The sequence below is a fragment of the Cervus canadensis genome, chromosome 20, assembly GCF_019320065.1.
Source record: "Cervus canadensis isolate Bull #8, Minnesota chromosome 20, ASM1932006v1, whole genome shotgun sequence".
Lineage (NCBI taxonomy): Eukaryota > Metazoa > Chordata > Mammalia > Artiodactyla > Cervidae > Cervus > Cervus canadensis.
The window spans coordinates 1,478,516-1,496,847 of record NC_057405.1 but is presented as its reverse complement, the minus strand read 5'-3'; the positions used below and the strand labels follow the sequence as shown (position 1 = coordinate 1,496,847).

The 18,332-nt window shown below is 44.7% G+C and overlaps 1 protein-coding gene across 1 annotated transcript; it reads left to right on the top strand.

Moving 5' to 3' along the window:
• Positions 1–617: 617 nt before the first annotated feature.
• GJB7 (gap junction protein beta 7) lies at positions 618–1,460 on the top strand. Its single transcript, XM_043438962.1, has one exon. The coding sequence runs from the start codon at positions 618–620 to the stop codon at positions 1,458–1,460; it is 843 nt and encodes a 280-aa protein (XP_043294897.1).
• Positions 1,461–18,332: the final 16,872 nt, after the last annotated feature.

Sequence of the window (18,332 nt, the reverse complement as noted above, 5' to 3'; positions counted from 1 at the left end):
GTGCTTAGAGTCACACCAGGCTCCTCTGTCCATAGGATTCTCCAGGCAAGAATACTGGCATGGATGGCCATGCCCACCTCCAGGGGATCTTCCCAATCCCGGGATCAAACCCGGTCTCTTGCACTGCAGGCAGATTCTTTACTATCTGAGCCACCAGGGAAGCCCAAATCTACTTCAAAAAAAAAAGAACATTATAAAAAGAAAGAGAGAGAAGATGGCATGTGAGAGGTATCTGAAGGTACCCAGGTCACCTAGGGGGTCACATTTAACTCTTTCCAGCTCAGCCACAGAGCCCAACCACCCTGAGAGAGAAGCCATGAATGAGAAGGATTTGTTTGGAGATGGGGTATTATTCTGGGTGACCAAACAAATTCCAAATCAAACTGGGCATAGGATCATTTACGTCCTGTAGACCAGCTGTGCCATCTCCTTGTATGAAAGCAAGGGTATCCTATGGGATCCTTAGAGAGCCTCAATATCCAGGGTTGTAATAACGTGAAACGTCAACTCCATAGCCGACAGGTAAGGCAGCAGAAACGATCAGTGGAATAGAGATAAATGAATCATGAGGGAACTGTTTTCTTTTGCAGAATCTTGCCTTCTTGGGAACCTCAGCCATGAGTTGGATGTTCCTCAGAGACCTCTTGAGTGGAGTAAATACATACTCCACGGGGACTGGGCGGATCTGGCTGGCCTTCCTGTTCATCTTCCGCTTGCTGGTCTACATGGTGGCTGCGGAACACGTGTGGAAAGCGGGGCAGAGAGAGTTTGAGTGTGACGTTAGACAGCCCGGCTGTGCAAACGTGTGTTTTGACTACTTCTTCCCCATCTCCCAGGTCAGACTTTGGGCCTTACAGCTGATCATGGTCTCCACGCCGTCACTGCTGGTGGTTCTACATGTAGCCTATCTCGAGGGCAGAGAGAAACAGCACAGGAGGAAACTCTGCGTCAGCCCAGGCACCGTGGGTGGGGGCCTGTGGCGCACCTACATGATCAGCCTCGTGGTCAAAACGGGCCTTGAAATTGGCTTCCTGGTTTTATTCTACAAGCTGTATGGCGGCTTCCGTGTCCCCCGCCTTTTGAAGTGCGATCTGAGGCCCTGCCCCAGTACTGTGGACTGCTTCGTCTCCAAACCCACGGAGAAGACCATCTTCACCCTCCTCCTGGTCGGGACTTCATGCCTGTGCGTTGTGTTGAATGTCACTGAACTGAGCTTTTTGGTTCTCAAGTGTTTCATTAAGTGCTGCCTCCAAAAACACTCTACAAGACTGCAGTCCTCCGCGTGTGAGCGCCACAAGCTCAGGCATGCCGTGGGCGCTGGGACAGGGGCCCCGGCCCTGCTCCAGAGACACTCCCCAGACTCGGCCACCAGCACAGCCCGGGGAGGAGAAACCACGCTCCTCCGCGACACACGAGGCGTGACGAAGGCAAAGCCCGCGTCTCCCTCACGCAAGACCTAGGCTTCCTTGGAAAACAAAGTGTGTCCACTCGAATGTCATTTGGGAGGAATTCTTAAATATTTTCATGCTCGGTTGTATATACTAGACAGAGGTCTCATTGTTTGGTTGTAGGGTTCATGAGGCCGTGTGAGTTGTGTTTGAATAGTTAAACTGCAAATTAGTGTGAAGAAATCCAGCAACATTCTTCTCAGCGCTTAGATCTATCAACTAGAAAACATAAAAAGTGACACTTCTGCCCAACGTGACGGCCTCCGAGAACCGCGGAGGCCCTGGCCATCTTCCCCAAGTTGCAGCCAAGGCCCCGGGCACTCAGCCTCGCCCAGTCTCTGCAGAAAGGCTGTGATGAGCGGGCAGCAGCAGATGAGCCAGGAGCCCACAGGAGCACATTCGGTGAGAAGGCTCAGCCCGAGTGAACAGCCACAGGGTCCAGGACACTTTGCAGTGTAGGCATGTCTGGACAGAAGTGGACTTGGGGAAAGTGGGGGAGAAGGCAATGGCACCCACTCCAGTACTCTTGCCTGGAGAATCCCATGGACGGAGGACCCCGGTAGGCTGCAGCCCATGGGGTTGCTAAGAGTCGGACACGACTGAGTGACTTCACTTTCACTTTTATGCACTGGAGAAGGAAATGGCCACCCACTCCAGTGTTCCTGCCTGGAGAATCCCAGGGACAAGAGAGCTTGGTGGGCTGCCGTCTATGGGGTCGCACAGAGTCGGACACGACTGAAGCGACTTAGCAGCAGCAGCAGGGGAAAGGGGAGAGAGCCATCATTTATGGGTCTCCAGTTTCCCAGGCGGCTCTGGCGGTAAAGAATCTGCCTGCCAATGCAGGAGACCCGGGTTTGATCCCTGGGTGGGGAAGACCCCCTGGAGAAGGAAATGGCAACCCACTCCAGTGTTCTTCCCTGGAGAATCCCATGGGCAGAGGAGCCTGGCGGGCTACAGTCCATGCGGTTGCGAAGAGTTGGACACGCCTGAGTGTGCACGAAGGCAAAAGGCAACTTAAATACGAACATTCCTGGGGGACAGTCCACTAGAGCCTGAACTAGCAGACGTCCGCAAGGGGCGCGGTAGTCACGAGGGAGACAGGTCCCACGGGGATGGGGAGCAGGGCCCCCACCTGATAATCTCTGAACACTTGTCTTAGACCACAGAACACGGAACGGTTCTGTACATTCCACATCTACAGGCAGGAATTCACAAGGGCCATGGCTTGCCTACAGTTTGCTGGTACCTCTCCCTCTAGGATAGACAGCAACAGTGTACTATGCTGCTACGTTAGTGTAAAAAATTGTTTTAAAAAATGGTTACGTTTATTATTACTTGATTTGAAGACTATCGCTTTCTTTTACTTTCCTACTTTCTTTGGATTTAATACGGTAATACAACTGCATTTCTCCAGAATAAAAATGAATTGACTTTGAGGTGTTACTTGACTGTCATTGATATCACTACTTGGCCACACTGGGCATGGTTATCCTGTGAAATAAAGCTTGTTCTGACAATTTTAGAATAGGATTTGCAACCCTGCCTGGTAAAGAGAGCTCAGAAATCATTCTTCTCTGCTGGGATTTTTTAAATGAAAAGTGAGGGCATAAAAATGTAATTTTAACAAAAACCAATTATGTCATGTCTGTGGCCTTCCCTCCTTTAACCTAAAATGTCTGGTTACAATGCACGTGTAACAAAGGCTGTGTCCTCATGCAGCCCACAGACCACGCCACCAACAATAGCTGTAATCTGTCTTGAAGACTTGTCTTGGAGAGCAGAGATGATGTGAACTGTGTGGTCCCCCTTCCTCCAGTTTATTCCACAGGTCACTGCTGGACTCAGGCGCTTATATCCAGTATACTTCACCTCGTGATATGGAAACAGGCAGCCGTCACAAATGCAGGTAACCACTGACAGACTGTATGTAATAAGACTTTATATGTATATATATTGTACGTGTATATATATCTATCTGCGGTTAACAGAGTTTTAAGGTTTTGGAGGCCCTGATCAGGGCATGAAATCTAGAAAACAGGCTTCTGTGCACAGAACTGGGGGAGGTCAGGGAATTTTTCGGCCTGAGGATGAATTTGCTATCAGAATGTCTTCGGGGACCCCAGTCTCCTCACCTATGACAACAAGCTCTGCTCAAGCTAAAGGGTTGGAAGCATGTGGACATTGGTGCTTTTCCATTTTGCATGCAGAGAAGAGTTGAAGCTAATGGAAGCAAAGGCCACGCATGAAGCTGTTTAGACAGAAAGGGGGATAATTTTTTTCTTTAAAGCTTAATTTACAAAATGAGTTCCCTATACACACATTCTGGAAGCTGTCTGAGTATCAGTGAAGACTCAAAGCATTTGAGAGAAACTGGCAGTTAAATTTTGTCTTCTTTATTCTTTCTCTTATGGATACATTGATATTTATTGAGCAATAATTAATAGAAGACACTGAGTTGCCCATCTTTAGAGATACATAATTCCCATCTCAAGAAATTTTCTGCTTCTATTAAGGGGGGTGGAGGCAAAAGTGCCAAGGAGTATTTCACACCTGTGTTCTGTATTTATTAACGCGCTACCTCACTTAACCCCCTGCATGCTTCTGGTGCCCAGGAAGCAGACAGAGAAGAAAAGTGAGATCCCAAAACACAGCTGCCTTTTTCAGAGACACTCATCTAGTAAAAGCAGAGTTAAAAATCACCATAGGTCTCCCTTAGACCACCTGCTTACCACACCAGGCTTCCAGATCACTAAACAGATTTAATTCAAGCCATTCCCTGGTGGCTCAGATAGTAAAGAATCTGCCTATGATGCAGGAGATGTGGGTTCAATCCCTGGATCTCAAAGATCCCCTGGAGAAGGGAATGGCTACCCACTCCAGCATTCTTGCCCGGCATAATCCCATGGACAGAGGAGCCTGGCAGGCTAGTCCATGGGGTCCCAAAGAGTTGGATGCAACTGAGCAACTAACACTTTTCACTTTCATTCCGGATTTGCAATGATTTTGTCTTCCTTGTACTTTTCCGCAAAAATCTTTCTGGTTACAGATTTTGCCCCTGGCCACAGCGTTTCCTCTAATTGGAGCTGGAGGGAAAAAAAATTTTTTTTTTTTCAAGTTCTTGGATGAAAGAATGCCTAGGCATGCAAGTGGTTATGGTTCCTGTCTTTCCAAGGAAATTAAGCCAGCTTTCTTCAAACAGACTGCAGAGACTAGAGAGGAGGTGGGGGAAAGGCAAAGACCTGAGGATGTTTGATTCTTCAGTCCTGCTGTCCCTGACACTGGCTCCACCCTACTTTCTGCAGTTTACTTACATGGAAGGTAAGTCCCCATTTTTGTTTAAATTGGTTTAAATTAAGTTTCTGGATCTTGCAACTAAGAGAGTCCTAATAAACTTCATGTTCTTCAAGAATTTCTTCCCTGTATCCTAGAAAAAAGAGGTATGACTCGTATCAGCCTTTCCTTTTCAGGCTTCAAGCACTCTAACTTTGACACATGTGTATGTATAGAATTTTTGTGTCAATAGGAAGAAAGAAGGGGAAGGATGTCAACACTGGTTACAATAAGAGGAAAGATGAACTTTTCCTTTATAAATCTTTTCATTTTTTTGCATCTACTTTTGCCTGTAAGTTTTTAATAAACAAGGCAACTGAAAACCCCAAAGTGCTCCATCTCACAATTTTTCTAGCTCATATCCCATCACAGGTATGTAACACTTTCCGTAAACACTGATGTGAATTTGCCCCTAGTTTACATTTTATTTGTATATTTAGTATGACAGCATAAATGAGAGGCCATTTCACAGCTCTGAAAATCTGGCGATGAAAGAAAGCAGAGGTGGAGCCTGTGGAGACAAAAAGCATCAGCGTTCAACTGAATTTTAATGACAAAGCCCAAGGGAGGTGTTCTGGGAGACACCTGCTCGCAGCTCTTTCTTCAGTATGAATTTGGGTCTTCTCTCCAAAGCAAATCTTCCTTCAGCTATAAGGCATCGGTGATTGTGGTGAGTTCTGAGAATGATCCACAGAGCTATCCTGCCTGCCAAGCTCCTCTGGCCAGGGAATTCTCCAGGCAAGAATACTGGAGTGGGTAGCCACTGCCGTCTCCAGGGGATCCCCGACCCAGGGGTCTGATCCCGGCCTCCTGCACTGCAGGTGATTCTCTACCTTCTGAGCCACCGGGGAAGTCCTTCCTGTGCCAGAGGGTCTCGTAAACAACTTTCCGGCTCTGAGAAGACAAAGATGAGCTTTCAAAATTCTATAATGTACCCACATACTGCGTCTGAAGGCAAAGGGAAATGATTTCTTACGTTACCCAAGTCAGTCAACAGTCCCCCTACTTACAGGTGAAGTATTAGGTCCTTCCCCAGCTATGGAGATCTAATGTTCTATTAAAAGGAAAAAGAAAACATGTTCAGATCAAAGTAATAGATGTAATTTCTGTCAACTTACTTTTATCTTAAAACTCTTCCCAGACATTAACGCCTCCTATCAGAGGAGAGATCGAGAGGACAGCTATGGTAGAGCTGAGGCAGAGGCCACCGTTGGCAGAGTAACAGCAAGTGGAAGAGGTGGGCCGCAGGGTCCCGAGCCCTAGGAAAAGGTCACTGTTCAAACCGCCGTGGACTGAGGCAGAGGAGACACACTTTTAAATTAATTTTTAGTGAGCACAATTTCCACATTCTTGCTATAAAAATGTCATTAACTAAATTGATGGTCATCAATCTCGTTACTGAAAGTAGTATGAATCATTAGGTTAGCCAAGTGACTTCAATTAAAAAGTATTTATCTCAAAAGAGAGTAAGTACAGTAACTTGAGACGTGACTTTCTGTAGATTAGCAAACCTGGTAAGCCAATCTTCCTAGAGAAGATTGCTCCTAATCACATTACTTTGATGATGACATTAGAACTACGGACTGTGACCAAGGTTGAGAATCTTATCTTACTCATCTCTTCACATCTTTGTATTGCCACAGCTTTTTAGGTCCATAGTACCGAGAAGCACAGTGTTTCTGGGGAAGAAAATGTGTTCCTCTTGCTTCTTCCATCTTTTATCTATTTATTCCTCTCCACCTAAAAGAATTCTGATTTCGTTGGGGATGCCAATGTCCCCAGCTTAAAAAAAAGAAAAGCACATCTCCAAGTCTCCTTTGCATGCAGAGTTAGCAGGGTGAGAACCTTCTTTTCGAAACAAGATATCGTGACTGATGCTTTGGGGAAAGTTAAAAAGTGGGGCTGAATTACCTTGCATGTTTTTTGTTCCCCATCCTCTTTCTGCCTGAGACATCATAGTTGGAGCTGCTTATGGACCTTATGGATAAAGGAGTAGAAAGATAGCTCTTGGGACACTGATGACGCAATATGGAATCGCCATCAGCTCTGCACCGCCTGTCTCTATGCTTTTTTTATTATAATATTTTATTATTTATTTTGGCTGCTTCGGGTCTTAGTTGCAGCATGGGAGGTCTTGGTTGTAGCACATGGACTCCAAAGTGTGGGTTTAGCTGCTCTGTGGCATGTGGGATCTTTTCCCGAACACGGATCAAACCCACTTCCCTTGCATTGGAGGGCAGATTCTTAACCACTGGACCACCAGGGAAGTCCCTCCATGCTTTTATTTTTGTTGTTATGTGAGAGAGAACTTAACTTCCACCTGATGGGACTTGTTAGCCTCTTTTATTTACAGACAAAAACAGTTCCTGACTACATTCATGTTAGTGATTAGGATGAAGACAGAGAAGGCATGCTTCCATCTACTGAAGGCAGAAGGAATGACCAATATACAGAATGACAGAAATGAAACATGAGAGGGACTGATTTTCCCAATGCCTGGAAGACAAGTTGCTTATTTCATGTTCCAAGATTTGAGAACCAGGACCAATGGGTGAACATCATAAAGATTTTTACCTAATAGAGAAACATTCTATTGACTTGAACTGCCTGCTATTTAAATGATGGCCTGATAAAGCAGTGAGATTCCTAAGTAACACTGAAAGAGATGATCAAGAATAATGCTGGACTGAACGGGAGGTATCGCTAGAAGAGTTCAGTGTTTCCTTTGAACTCCCCAAGGTCCAGATTGTGGTTCTTGTACCTAGAATGTATATTGTGTGGATGCAAAGTTAGACATTATACTGACTATATTACTATATAAACCTGATACCGTAGAAAGATCTCTCATAATTAAGAGAATCAACTTAAAAAAGAAATGGCATGTACAATAATAAGACCCCCTTGTTATAACAAACAATTTAGGTAGTTCCACAAAAATGATTATAAGATTTATCTTCTTTAAAATCATGGCTATATTATAGTGACATGTAAGGTAATCAATATTTTGTATCATTCCATTCTTCTTTTCTCCAGCTTGAGAAATTCTAATTTCATTTCAAAGCTTAGATCAAGTATTTCTACTAGGGAGCAAATTTTAGCTGTAAAATGGGGATAGATAATACCTATCTCATAGGGTTGTTGAACAAAGTAAATGAGATGATCCACGCAAAGCATCAGCAGAGACGTTACTTTTTTTAATGTTAGATGTTGTAATTACCACATGGCTTTATTAGTTCACTTCTTCCTATATTATTTGCTTGTTTTCTTAACCCCACTCTAAATTAGAAGTATACTGAATGCAGGCAGGAGTCAAGGCCTTCATCATCATACCTTAAGGGCTTAATCCAGAGTAGTTGCTGGCATGAATTAATGTATTCATGAAATTCACAGCATATCTGCATTGTATAAACTAAAAAAAATTATAGCTTTCTGGGATCAGAGGAAATCTTAAAAATACTTACAAATGAGAAAACGCCAACTCAGAATTATAAAGTGACTTACCCAATGAATGTTAAATGAAACGACAGAGCAAGAATTCCATTTTTTAAAACTCCAAATCTAGCCTTCCAGAATCTTCCTGTACAAAGTTTCAAAGATCTTTGGAATACTGGTATTCCATATAACAACCAACTGCGCTACATCCAGTTGTTGTTTTTTTTCTACTTTGTTAGGTAATGAGTTTTGATTTTGCTGATTCTGATTTTGTTGGGAAAGGCAACATGCTCAGCTTAAAAGTCACATGTCCAAGTCTCCCTTGCATATACAGGAAGCACTAACTACCTTTTTATCAAAACAAGATTTTTTGACTGGTGCTTTGGGAAAAGTTAAAGATATGCATAATCCATGCAAGGTGACTCTAGTCTGTTTCCATTGTAAACAGTGGCCTATTTATCCTGAAATGAATCAACAGCTAATCTATCATAGTCATCTCCCAATTTTTAAAACTGTTTCAATAGTTATTCCAATCATAAGTATTCAAAAATATAAATGACCACCACATATCAGCCCAGGCCCTTTACAAAGTATAAATAATAAGAAATAAAAACAATGAAAATGTAATTTCTTGTTCGATTTCTGGACCCTAACTACACACACGCTTCCCAGCGTCAGCTTGCCATCTTGTGGCCTCTCGCTCTGGTGCAGCTGAGCGTCTGACTAGCGCCCGTGGTGAGGCCCCTGGTGTCCACGACTCTGCACATGCACATCCACTTTAGATGTGTTTATATGCATGTAAACGAGCGGCACCCAAGTTTCACCTCCAGACCAACTTCATTCCAGCAGAGGCTTACAAACTTTAAGTCAGAGAGAGAGGTGCTGGCAGCTAAACCCACCCTAAGACACACGCACATAAACCATCTAAGTACTGATGGAACACAACATGCATACGTGATTGCTGAAAAGGTGTGTGTGTAACTTATCCTGGGAAGACAATATGAACATCGCCTCCAATAAAGATGGGAAAGCAAGGTGATGACAGGATTTAAATACGGATTTTCACCAAATCTAAACGGTGGCAAGGTCTCTCTTCCCCTTCTGACAGGATTATAAAACCTACTGCAATGTCTGCTCTCTCTGTTGAAGGTATACATACAAACCTGTGTGTTCATGCACGTATATGCTGTTAAAACTGCTATATACATTCCCTTCAAGTATTCCAGGGTTGGTAACCTCAGTAAGAACACACAGCTCTCCTGGAATAGAGGACTCTGGTGGTGACAGAAATAAAAACTCTGTGACAAATCTGTCCAACGCCAGCTTCTTCCTATGGTTGTGACTCAATGAGTGGACATCGTCAGGAGCTTTGGACGCAGGTGGTGCTAGTGGTAAAGAATCTGTCTGCCAAGTAGGAGATGCAAGAGACAGGTTGGGGAGATCCCCTGGAGTAGGAAATGGCCACCCCAGTCCAGTGTTCTTGCCTGGGAAATCCTATGGGTGGAGGAGCCTGGTGGGGATAGTCCATGGGGCTGCAAAGAGTCAGACACTACTGAGCACATCAGGAACTCAGAACAGCATCTGACATGATTGTTTATTAAGTATTATCCACTGTCCACTTAGGGAGAGCCAGACTTCAGTCCTGGGTTCCCAGGCCTGCCCCCAGGACCTCTGAGCCCCGTGCTTCCAACTGCCGCGCCACTGAGCGCTTGATTCAAAGCATCATCAGACTTGAAAGTTCGGGTGGAGCATGTCAGCCCTTTGGGTCCCTGCTGTACTTCTGAGAAAAGCTGCCTGCGTGGCATAGCCTGGTCAGTGTGAAGGAAAACACATGACCAGGCCGCAGTTCTAAAATAGAAATTCAGATTTTCTCTTGTCGGGGATATAAGCTCAGAGAGGAGAGCACAAGAGCAGTAACACCAGCTAAAAGCCCAACGACTACACACAACCATTATTCTGTGTTGAAAAGGCGCACACCGTTATCACACAGGACATTCTGGATGCTTCTGATTGCCTCACTTCTAGCAGAGCAACTGTTGCCTTTCATACTTCTGGCTCATCTACTTTGGCTGGAGAACTGGTGTGGGATCAAGGTTTTGTTGGAAGAAACAAGAGTTGCTTTAGTTTCTTGCTTTATACTGGTAACATGTAGACTACATTTTTTTCAAAAAACTATTTTTGAAGTGTAAGACAGCATCGTATGCCATGGCATGTGAGTTGAAAAATTTGTATTACTAAAATAAACATATTGCACTGCCTCCCATATTATCAACATGATCTTTCCATAAAACAAGGTTGCTTGCTAACTTTCCTGTGGTGGAGAATTACATTTTAAACCATTTAACTCAGGCTAGAATACCACCCAACCACCATCACGGATTAGAAAATTTCTAACTGCTAACTAGAGCAGAGAGTGAGTCCACTCCAGGCCCCCGCAGCTCTCTCAGCTGCTGTGGTTTCCAAGTGCAGACCTCTGATGGGGGGTCCTCTGCTCCTCCAGGTTCCCTACTTTCATCATCACTGCCACCTCTGTCACGACACTAGATTGGGTTCCAGAAAGGGTTTCCCCTCCTTTGGAATCACTATTAAACTATAGACCAAAAAATTTAGTAGATGTGGGTCTTAAAAGAGTGAAAGTTGTTCAGTCACGTCCAACTCTTTGTGACCCTAAGGAACTATATAGTCCTGGGAATGCTCCACGTCAGATTACTGGAGTGGGTAGCTGTTCCCTTCTCCAGGGGATCTTCCCAATCCAGGGATCGAAGCCAGGTCTCCCACATTGCAGGCAGATTCTTTACCAGCTGAACCACCAGGGAAGCCCTAAAAGAAGGTGTCGTTTACAAATCATCTCCTAATACTGATTCCTAACCATTTGGGGAAAACTCCCTTCAGCTACCAGGACAATTCTCACAGCATCATCTCACCGAGACCCCGAGCAAGCTGGCAGCTCCTTTGCTGCCTGTGTGCCCCAGATCAAGGGATACGCACACTCTGGAGTCAGTCTGCCTGTTTTCAGTTCTCAGCTCTGCCACATACTAGCCGTGGAATTATTAGGCAAGACTAGACCTAGACTTCCTCATCTTAAAATGAGAATGAGAATGAGCGCACCAAACTCTCTGAGTTGGTAAAAGAATAAATGGAAATACAAGGAAACCTCTTAGCACAGGGCCTGGCACATGGTGATAGTCAAATAACACAACTGTTCTGGGCTTCCCTGGCAGCTCAGCCGGTAAAGAATCCGCCTGCAACGCAGGACCCCAGTCTGACTCCTGGGTCTGGAAGATCCCCTGGAGAAGGGACAGGCTCCCCATGCTCGTATTCGTGGGCTTCCCTGGCAGCTCAGCTGGTAAAGAATCCGCCTGCAATGTGGGAGACCTGGGTTGGAAAGATCCCCTGGAAGCGACCCACTCCAGTATTCTTGCCTGGAGAGACCCCATGGACAGAGGAGCCTGGCGGGCTACAGCCCAGGAGGCGCAGAGTGGGACACAAGTGCCTAAGCACACACAGCACGACTGTTTCACTGCCAACGGCAGATCTGAAGAGGGAGCCTGGGCCGAGGAAAGACAGACACAGCAGACTCCTGTTAGACTGTGCCCTTGGCCTTGAAGAAGTCAAAGCTCATCTTTATATTCTGGAACTTTATCTTCACTGAACCTGGATCTCCCAAGGCTCTGGGGCCAAGATGATACCATGAAGAAGCTATTTCCCCAAACTCCTACATGTACCACACAGTCTGGAAGGGAGCATGCTCCCCACCAAATCTCTAAAAGCAGGACTTCAGCCCTGGACTCAGTCTCTTACATCACTTCCTACTAACCGCATCTTCTGTGTACAGTCCATCCAGTCAATCAGACCGCAATCTGTTTCAATTTCTCAGCTCATCAACATTCTAATTTAGGCTTCATCGACATTCTAATTCAGTAATATACTTCTACGGTCAGTTCCAGACTCTGCATTACTCCTACAATCTTAAGTTTCAACACTCCAGTCTTTCATGCCTAATTCTCAGCCTTATTCCCGTAATACCCTCTCTTCAGCACCATTAAGACCTCCAGTCTCATACTGATTACCTGTGGAATCTAAAAACAATACAACAAATGAACTTATTAACAAAACAGACTCAGAGACTTAGAGAAAGAACTTATGGTTACCAGGGTGGGGGGAAGATGAGGGGAAGGGACAGATCGGGAGTTTGGGATTGACATGCACATGCTGCTATATTTAAAACAAATGACCAAAAAAGGACCTACTGTATAGCACACAAAACTCTGCAAAATCCTAAATGGGAAAAAAAATCTAAAAAAGGATATGGGAATACGTACAACTCAATCACTTTACTGGCCACTTCAGTAATCAACTAGACTCCAATATAAAATTAAAAAAAATTTAAACTGTATAAAAATAAAAAACATTGAGTCTTCTAACCCTCCCACTCACCCCAAAAAAGACCTCCAGTCCCTTGATTGTTCAATTTTCTTCTGTCCTCTTATGTTCCCTACCCTAACCAGGCTTGATTCCCCAGTGAAATACCTGTCCTGGGACTATGCAACCTCTTCCCCCCGCCTCCTCTGTTCAATCAGAGCAGCACTACTGGAAACACTACAAGATTGTCCTCCTAACTTAGCTGGGTTTTGAATGCTCTATCAGCAATCCTTATATATATAGCCTCTCCTATTCTTCACCTCAAACTTTAACATTTAAAAGTTGATTTCCTACTTTTTCAAGGCTTGCTGCAGCGCAGGAATGCTGTTTCCTAGATCATCACTGCTACTTAAGACTTAGTCTAGAGGTCCTTTCTATTTGGGAAGGCTGACCTTGGCCACCTATTCGAGGCGAGGTCCCATTGACTAACCTGCCAACTTTCGCCTCTTCAATGGGACCTGCCCAATCTCACTCAGTCACTCAGGCGTGTCTGACTCTCTGTGGCCCCGTGGACTGTAGCCAGCCAGGCTCCTCTGTCCATGGGGTTCCAGCTACCACTCTATCTCCTCCTCTACAACCAAACTTTCCAAAAACAGGTTTTTACAGAGTCAAGCTACGAAACTGCCGAGGTCACCAATTACTTTCTTACTACTGAATCCAAGGGATACTTTGCTTCCTTTTAGTCTCATGATCTTTCCTTTCTCTTAATCTACTTTAAAATACTCAGTTAAAAAAAAAAAAAAACAAACTCAGTTAACTCACCTCGGAGTTCAGCCATAGGCCCTTTTGTATACATTTCTCTAGCCAATCACCCATTCACAAAACTGCTCCTCTTCCTGTCTCATCTACCTGAATAAAGGGTATTTCTTCAACCATTTAAGCCAAAATCCTGGAAATCTCTACTTCTCCCCTCCTCTTCCTTTTTCATAACTCATAATGATTAAGTCCTGTCCAGTATTCTAGATCTCTCAAGTCCATTCACTTTTCTCCTTTGGCCATCACCATTCCACACCAACAGTATCCTCTCCCCGCCACATGACTTGGAAAGCCTTAACTGGTCTACTTGAATTCCCCAGTGAAATACTCTCATTAGAGTAAATTTTTAAACTTGTAAGCATTTCATTGTTTTGTTTGGAAACCCAAATGTGAACCGAGGATAAAGTCCAATGCAATTAGGTCTAAGACACTGTGATCTGGCCCTTGCTTATCTTTCCTTGTTCACGTTAAACTCTTATCAGCTTTTTACCATCTCCTCAAAAGTTATCCTTACCACAGCTTTTCATGTCTCCCCATAGCCTGGAGCTTTCTCTGCTTTCCCTCCCTCAACATCTCCCTCTTCAGTTAAGCCTTTAATTGCTTCCCCTCACTACAGATCATACAGTATCATATTCTCACCCTGTTAATCTTACGGTATCCCTAGAACTAGGAAATTATAGTGATTGTGTAATTCTGACCTCCATGAGAGTTTGAATAATCTTCCGTTTAAGAATTCAATACAATTTTACTTCTAAGTCTGTTCTGTTACTACGTTAGGGTTAGGGTTAGGGTGAGGGTTAGGGTACTGGACTAGGTACTTGGCACAAAGTGGGAGGTGACCTAATGGAAAGATTTCTGCCCTTGTGCAGCCGACAGGTTGCTTCTGTGGCACGGGTGGTGAGATTTCAGCAAGGTAGGAAAAGAGGAATCACAACTGAAGATGAGCGGTATCAGGGAACTTGAGTGCTGGGACTGGCCATGCTACGGCTGGGGCTAACGCCTAACTTGAGAAACCTGGGTAGTGACTTTGGATAGAGAGACTAGGGAGAGGAATAGGTTGAAGGTGAAGTGGGGAAGATAATAATTTTGGACGTGACATGCTTAACTGTGACGCAGGCAGCTGAACACGAAAGCCTGAAGCTATGAAAAGTCTGGGTTTTGAATTTAGGTGTGACAGCCACAGTGCTAACACTGAACTCCACAGAATGGACGGCATCATCCAGAGAGTGCAGAGACTCACACGGAGCCAAAGGTCAGGTCCTGGGAGAACTAGGATTGGTACCAGTGAGGAAGCAGCCAGAAAAGCTGAAGATAAGCAGAAAACCAAGAGCAAAGGCCAAAAAAACCAAAGAGAATACTTTAAAGAGGACGTCATCAACCCTTCCGAGTGCTCCTGAAGCAGTAAACGAGAAAAAGAAGAGCCAACAGCTCTGACAGCCCAGGAGAGGCTGCTGATCCTAATGAAGGCAACCTCAGAAAACTCGTAGGGTATACGAGGTGCCAGTACATGAAAAACGGAGGTGACTCAAATTAGTTACGACGGAAACTAAATCAAAGAGGTTATAGCTGGATGGGATCAAAAGACCTCCTCCTTCACCCCTTTCCTTAAAGAATAGCAGCCGTTAGGGGCATGCTGTGAGCTGTTGGGAAGAATCCAGTGGAAGACTGATAGGACAAGAATAGTTAATTCAGAGTTTTTGAGACGGTGAGGAGGGGCTGACTTTTCCTAAGGAGAAGAGAGAGCAGATACCGATGCGTTTGTAAATGTAGGGATGAAAAGCTGAGAAAGTTCCTATCAAATTTTTGCATTTTTCTCAGAGAATTTAAAAACTGCCAAGTAGTTTTGAGCCTATTTGAGATTATTAACCTGCCTTTTGTAATAATTTTCTCCCATTCAACTGCTCAAGAGTAGACAGAAAACATTGAGGGTTTTCCAGATCATGTGAAGGGAGGTGCAGGGGTATGGTCTGAAGATATCTGTAAAGGGGAATCTAGCCTCTAAGCCAGACTGGATGAAGACAGGAGTGAACTGGTAAAGAGTGATCAAGTGGTGGGATTAACTGTTAGCTGTGATGACGTAGAAATACTTTTTAGTGGAGGGAGCTTAAGCAGATGAGCTGGAAAGTTTGTGGTTGGAGAAATGGAATTTTAATTCCAGACTTGGAAGTGATACAGGTTTTGATTATGTCAAAGCACAGTGCTCCCATTTATGGGAAGATCACTGCAATAAGAGGTACCTTGAATGAGCAAGGTCATTAGGAAATAAAAGAAGATATAATTTGTTCACTGAGTGGCAGGTTGGGACGCAGATAATAAACAACAAATACAAAAATTAAACACGCTGGTATAGAAAATGAACACATGAAACTTCACTAGAGTCATCTGGGCGGCTCTCTGAGGAGCTGCCATTCAAGCTGAGCTCATAAACACAGAGGAATAAGCATTCCAAAGAAAATGTGTAAAGGCTTGAGGTGCTGGGGGTGGGTGATGTGGAAGCATCAGGAAAATGGGAAATTGTATGAGTGTCTGGAAAGCTTCCGGTTCAAGATGGCAGAGCAGGAGGAGGCGCGCTCATCTCCTTCTGCGAGAGGACCAGAATTGCAACTAGCTGCTGGACCACCACCAACAGGAGGATGCTAGAACCCAACAAAAAGTGATACCCACATCCAAAGACCAAAGCTGCAGGGAGGTGGCAGGAGGGACACAGTCACGATAAAATCAAGTCCCACACCTGCCCGGCGGGCGACCCACAGACTGGAGGAGAACGCCGGAGCTGCTCTTGCACTGTTGTGAAAGTTCTTAACCCCAGGCTTCCTGGCCTGGGGATCCGACAAAAGAACTGGGAATCCTCAGGGAACCTTGCCTTGAGGGCCAGCGGGGTTCAATTATAGCACTTCCAGAGGACTAGGGGAAACAGACTCCAGTCTTGGAGAGCACAAAAAAATGTTATGCGCACCAAGATACAGAGGAGACCCCACTGGACACTGAACCAAAACTGCCTGCCAGTGCTGGAGGGCCTCCTGTGGAGACGTGGGTCGGCAAGGGCTCGCCACAGGGATGGGAGCACTGGATGGTCACCCTGGGTGTAAACCCTCTTAGAGCTCGCCATTAACCCCACCATAGAGTCTGCAGGCCCCAGGGCTGGGTTGCCTCAGGCCAAACAACTACAAGGGAGGGAGTGCAATCAACAGGTAATTGTATTAAAGCTTTACTGAGCAAGGTCCTGCCCACCAGAGCAAGACCCAGTTTTTCCATCACCAGTCCTTCTCATCAGGAAGCTTATACAAGACTGTGAGTCTCGTCCATCAAAAGGCAGACAAAAGGAGCAGCAGTCTCACGGTGGCTAAAACAAAAACCAAATTAGAGAAAATTAATCACAATAAAAAGCAGAAAGTTAGGTCCCAGATGAAGGGACAAGGTAAAACCTGAGGAAAACAACTAAAGAAATAGAGAGGCGACCTTCCAAAAGAATTCAGAATCATGATACTGAAGACAATCCAGGATCTCGGGAAAAGAATGGAGGCAAAGACTTGAGAAGATGCAAAGCAATGTTTACCAAAGACCTAGAAGAACTAAAGAACAAACAGACAAGAGATGAGTAATACACGAGAAGGAATCAAAAGCAGTAAATGAAGCAGAACAAATAAATGACCAGGAGGACAGGATAGTGGAAATCACTGCTGTAGAACAGAACACAGAAATAAGAAAGAAATGAAGTGAAGACAGCTCAAGAGACCTCTCAACAACACTGAAAGTGAAAGTGAAGTCACTCGGTGCAGTCAGACTCTCTGCTACCCCATGGACTGTGGTCTACCAGGCTTTTTCATTCATGGGATTTAGAGTACTGGAGTGGGCTGCTCTCCGTGAAAGTGAGAGAGAGTGAAAAGGCTGGTTTAAAACTCAACATTTAGAAAACTAAGATTATGGCATCTGGTCTCTTCACTTCATGGCAAATAGTGGAAACAATGGCAGACTTTATTCTTGGGGGCTCCAAAATCATTGCAGATGGTGACTGCAGCCATGAAATTAAGATACTTGCTCCTTAGAAGTTATGACCGACCTAGACAGCTTATTAAAAAGCAGAGACATTACTTTGCCAACAAAGGTCCATCTAGTCAAGGCTGTGGTTTTTCCAGTAGTCACGTATGGATGTGAGAGTTGCACTATAAAGAAAGCTAAGCGCCAAAGAATTGATGCATCTGAACTGTGGTGTTGGAGAAGACTCTTGAGAGTCCCTTGGACTGCGAGGAGATCCAACCAGTCCATCCTAAAGGAAATCAATCCTGAATATTCATTGGAAGGACTGATGCTGAAGCTGAAACTCCAATACTTTGGCCACCTGATGCGAAGAGCTGATTCGTTTGAAAAGACCCTGATGCTGTGGAAGACTGAAGGTAGGAGAAGGGGTTGACAGAGGATGAGATGGTTGGATGGCATCACCGACTCAGCGGACATGAGTTTGAGCAAGCTCCGGGAGTTGGTGATAGAAAGGGAGGCCTGGTTGCTGCAGTTGATGGGGTCACAGAGAGTCAGACATGACTGAGCAACTGAACAGAACTGAACTGAATGAATAGCTGAAAACTTTCCGAACACAGAAAAGGAAATAATCAACCAAGTCCAGGAAGCACAAAGTCCCAGGCAGGATAGACCCAAGGAGGAACACATAGAGACATATAGTAATCAAACTGACAAAAGTCACACAGATAAAATATTAAATATTAAAAGCAACACATAATAAACAAGGGAAAAATGACAAATGACATACAAGGGAACTCCCATCAGGCTATCAGCTGATTTTTCAACAGAAACTCTACAAGCCAGGAAGGAATGGCATGATATATTTAAAGTGATGAAAAGGAAGAACCTACAGTCAAGAATATTCTACCCAGCAAGACTCTCCTTCAGGTTTGACAAAGAAATCAAAACCCTTCCAGACAAGCAAAT

Coding starts and splice junctions, on each gene's coding strand:
- GJB7 (XM_043438962.1), top strand. CDS start 618: ATGAGTTGGATGTTCCTCAGAGACCTCTTGAGTGGAGTAAATACATAC.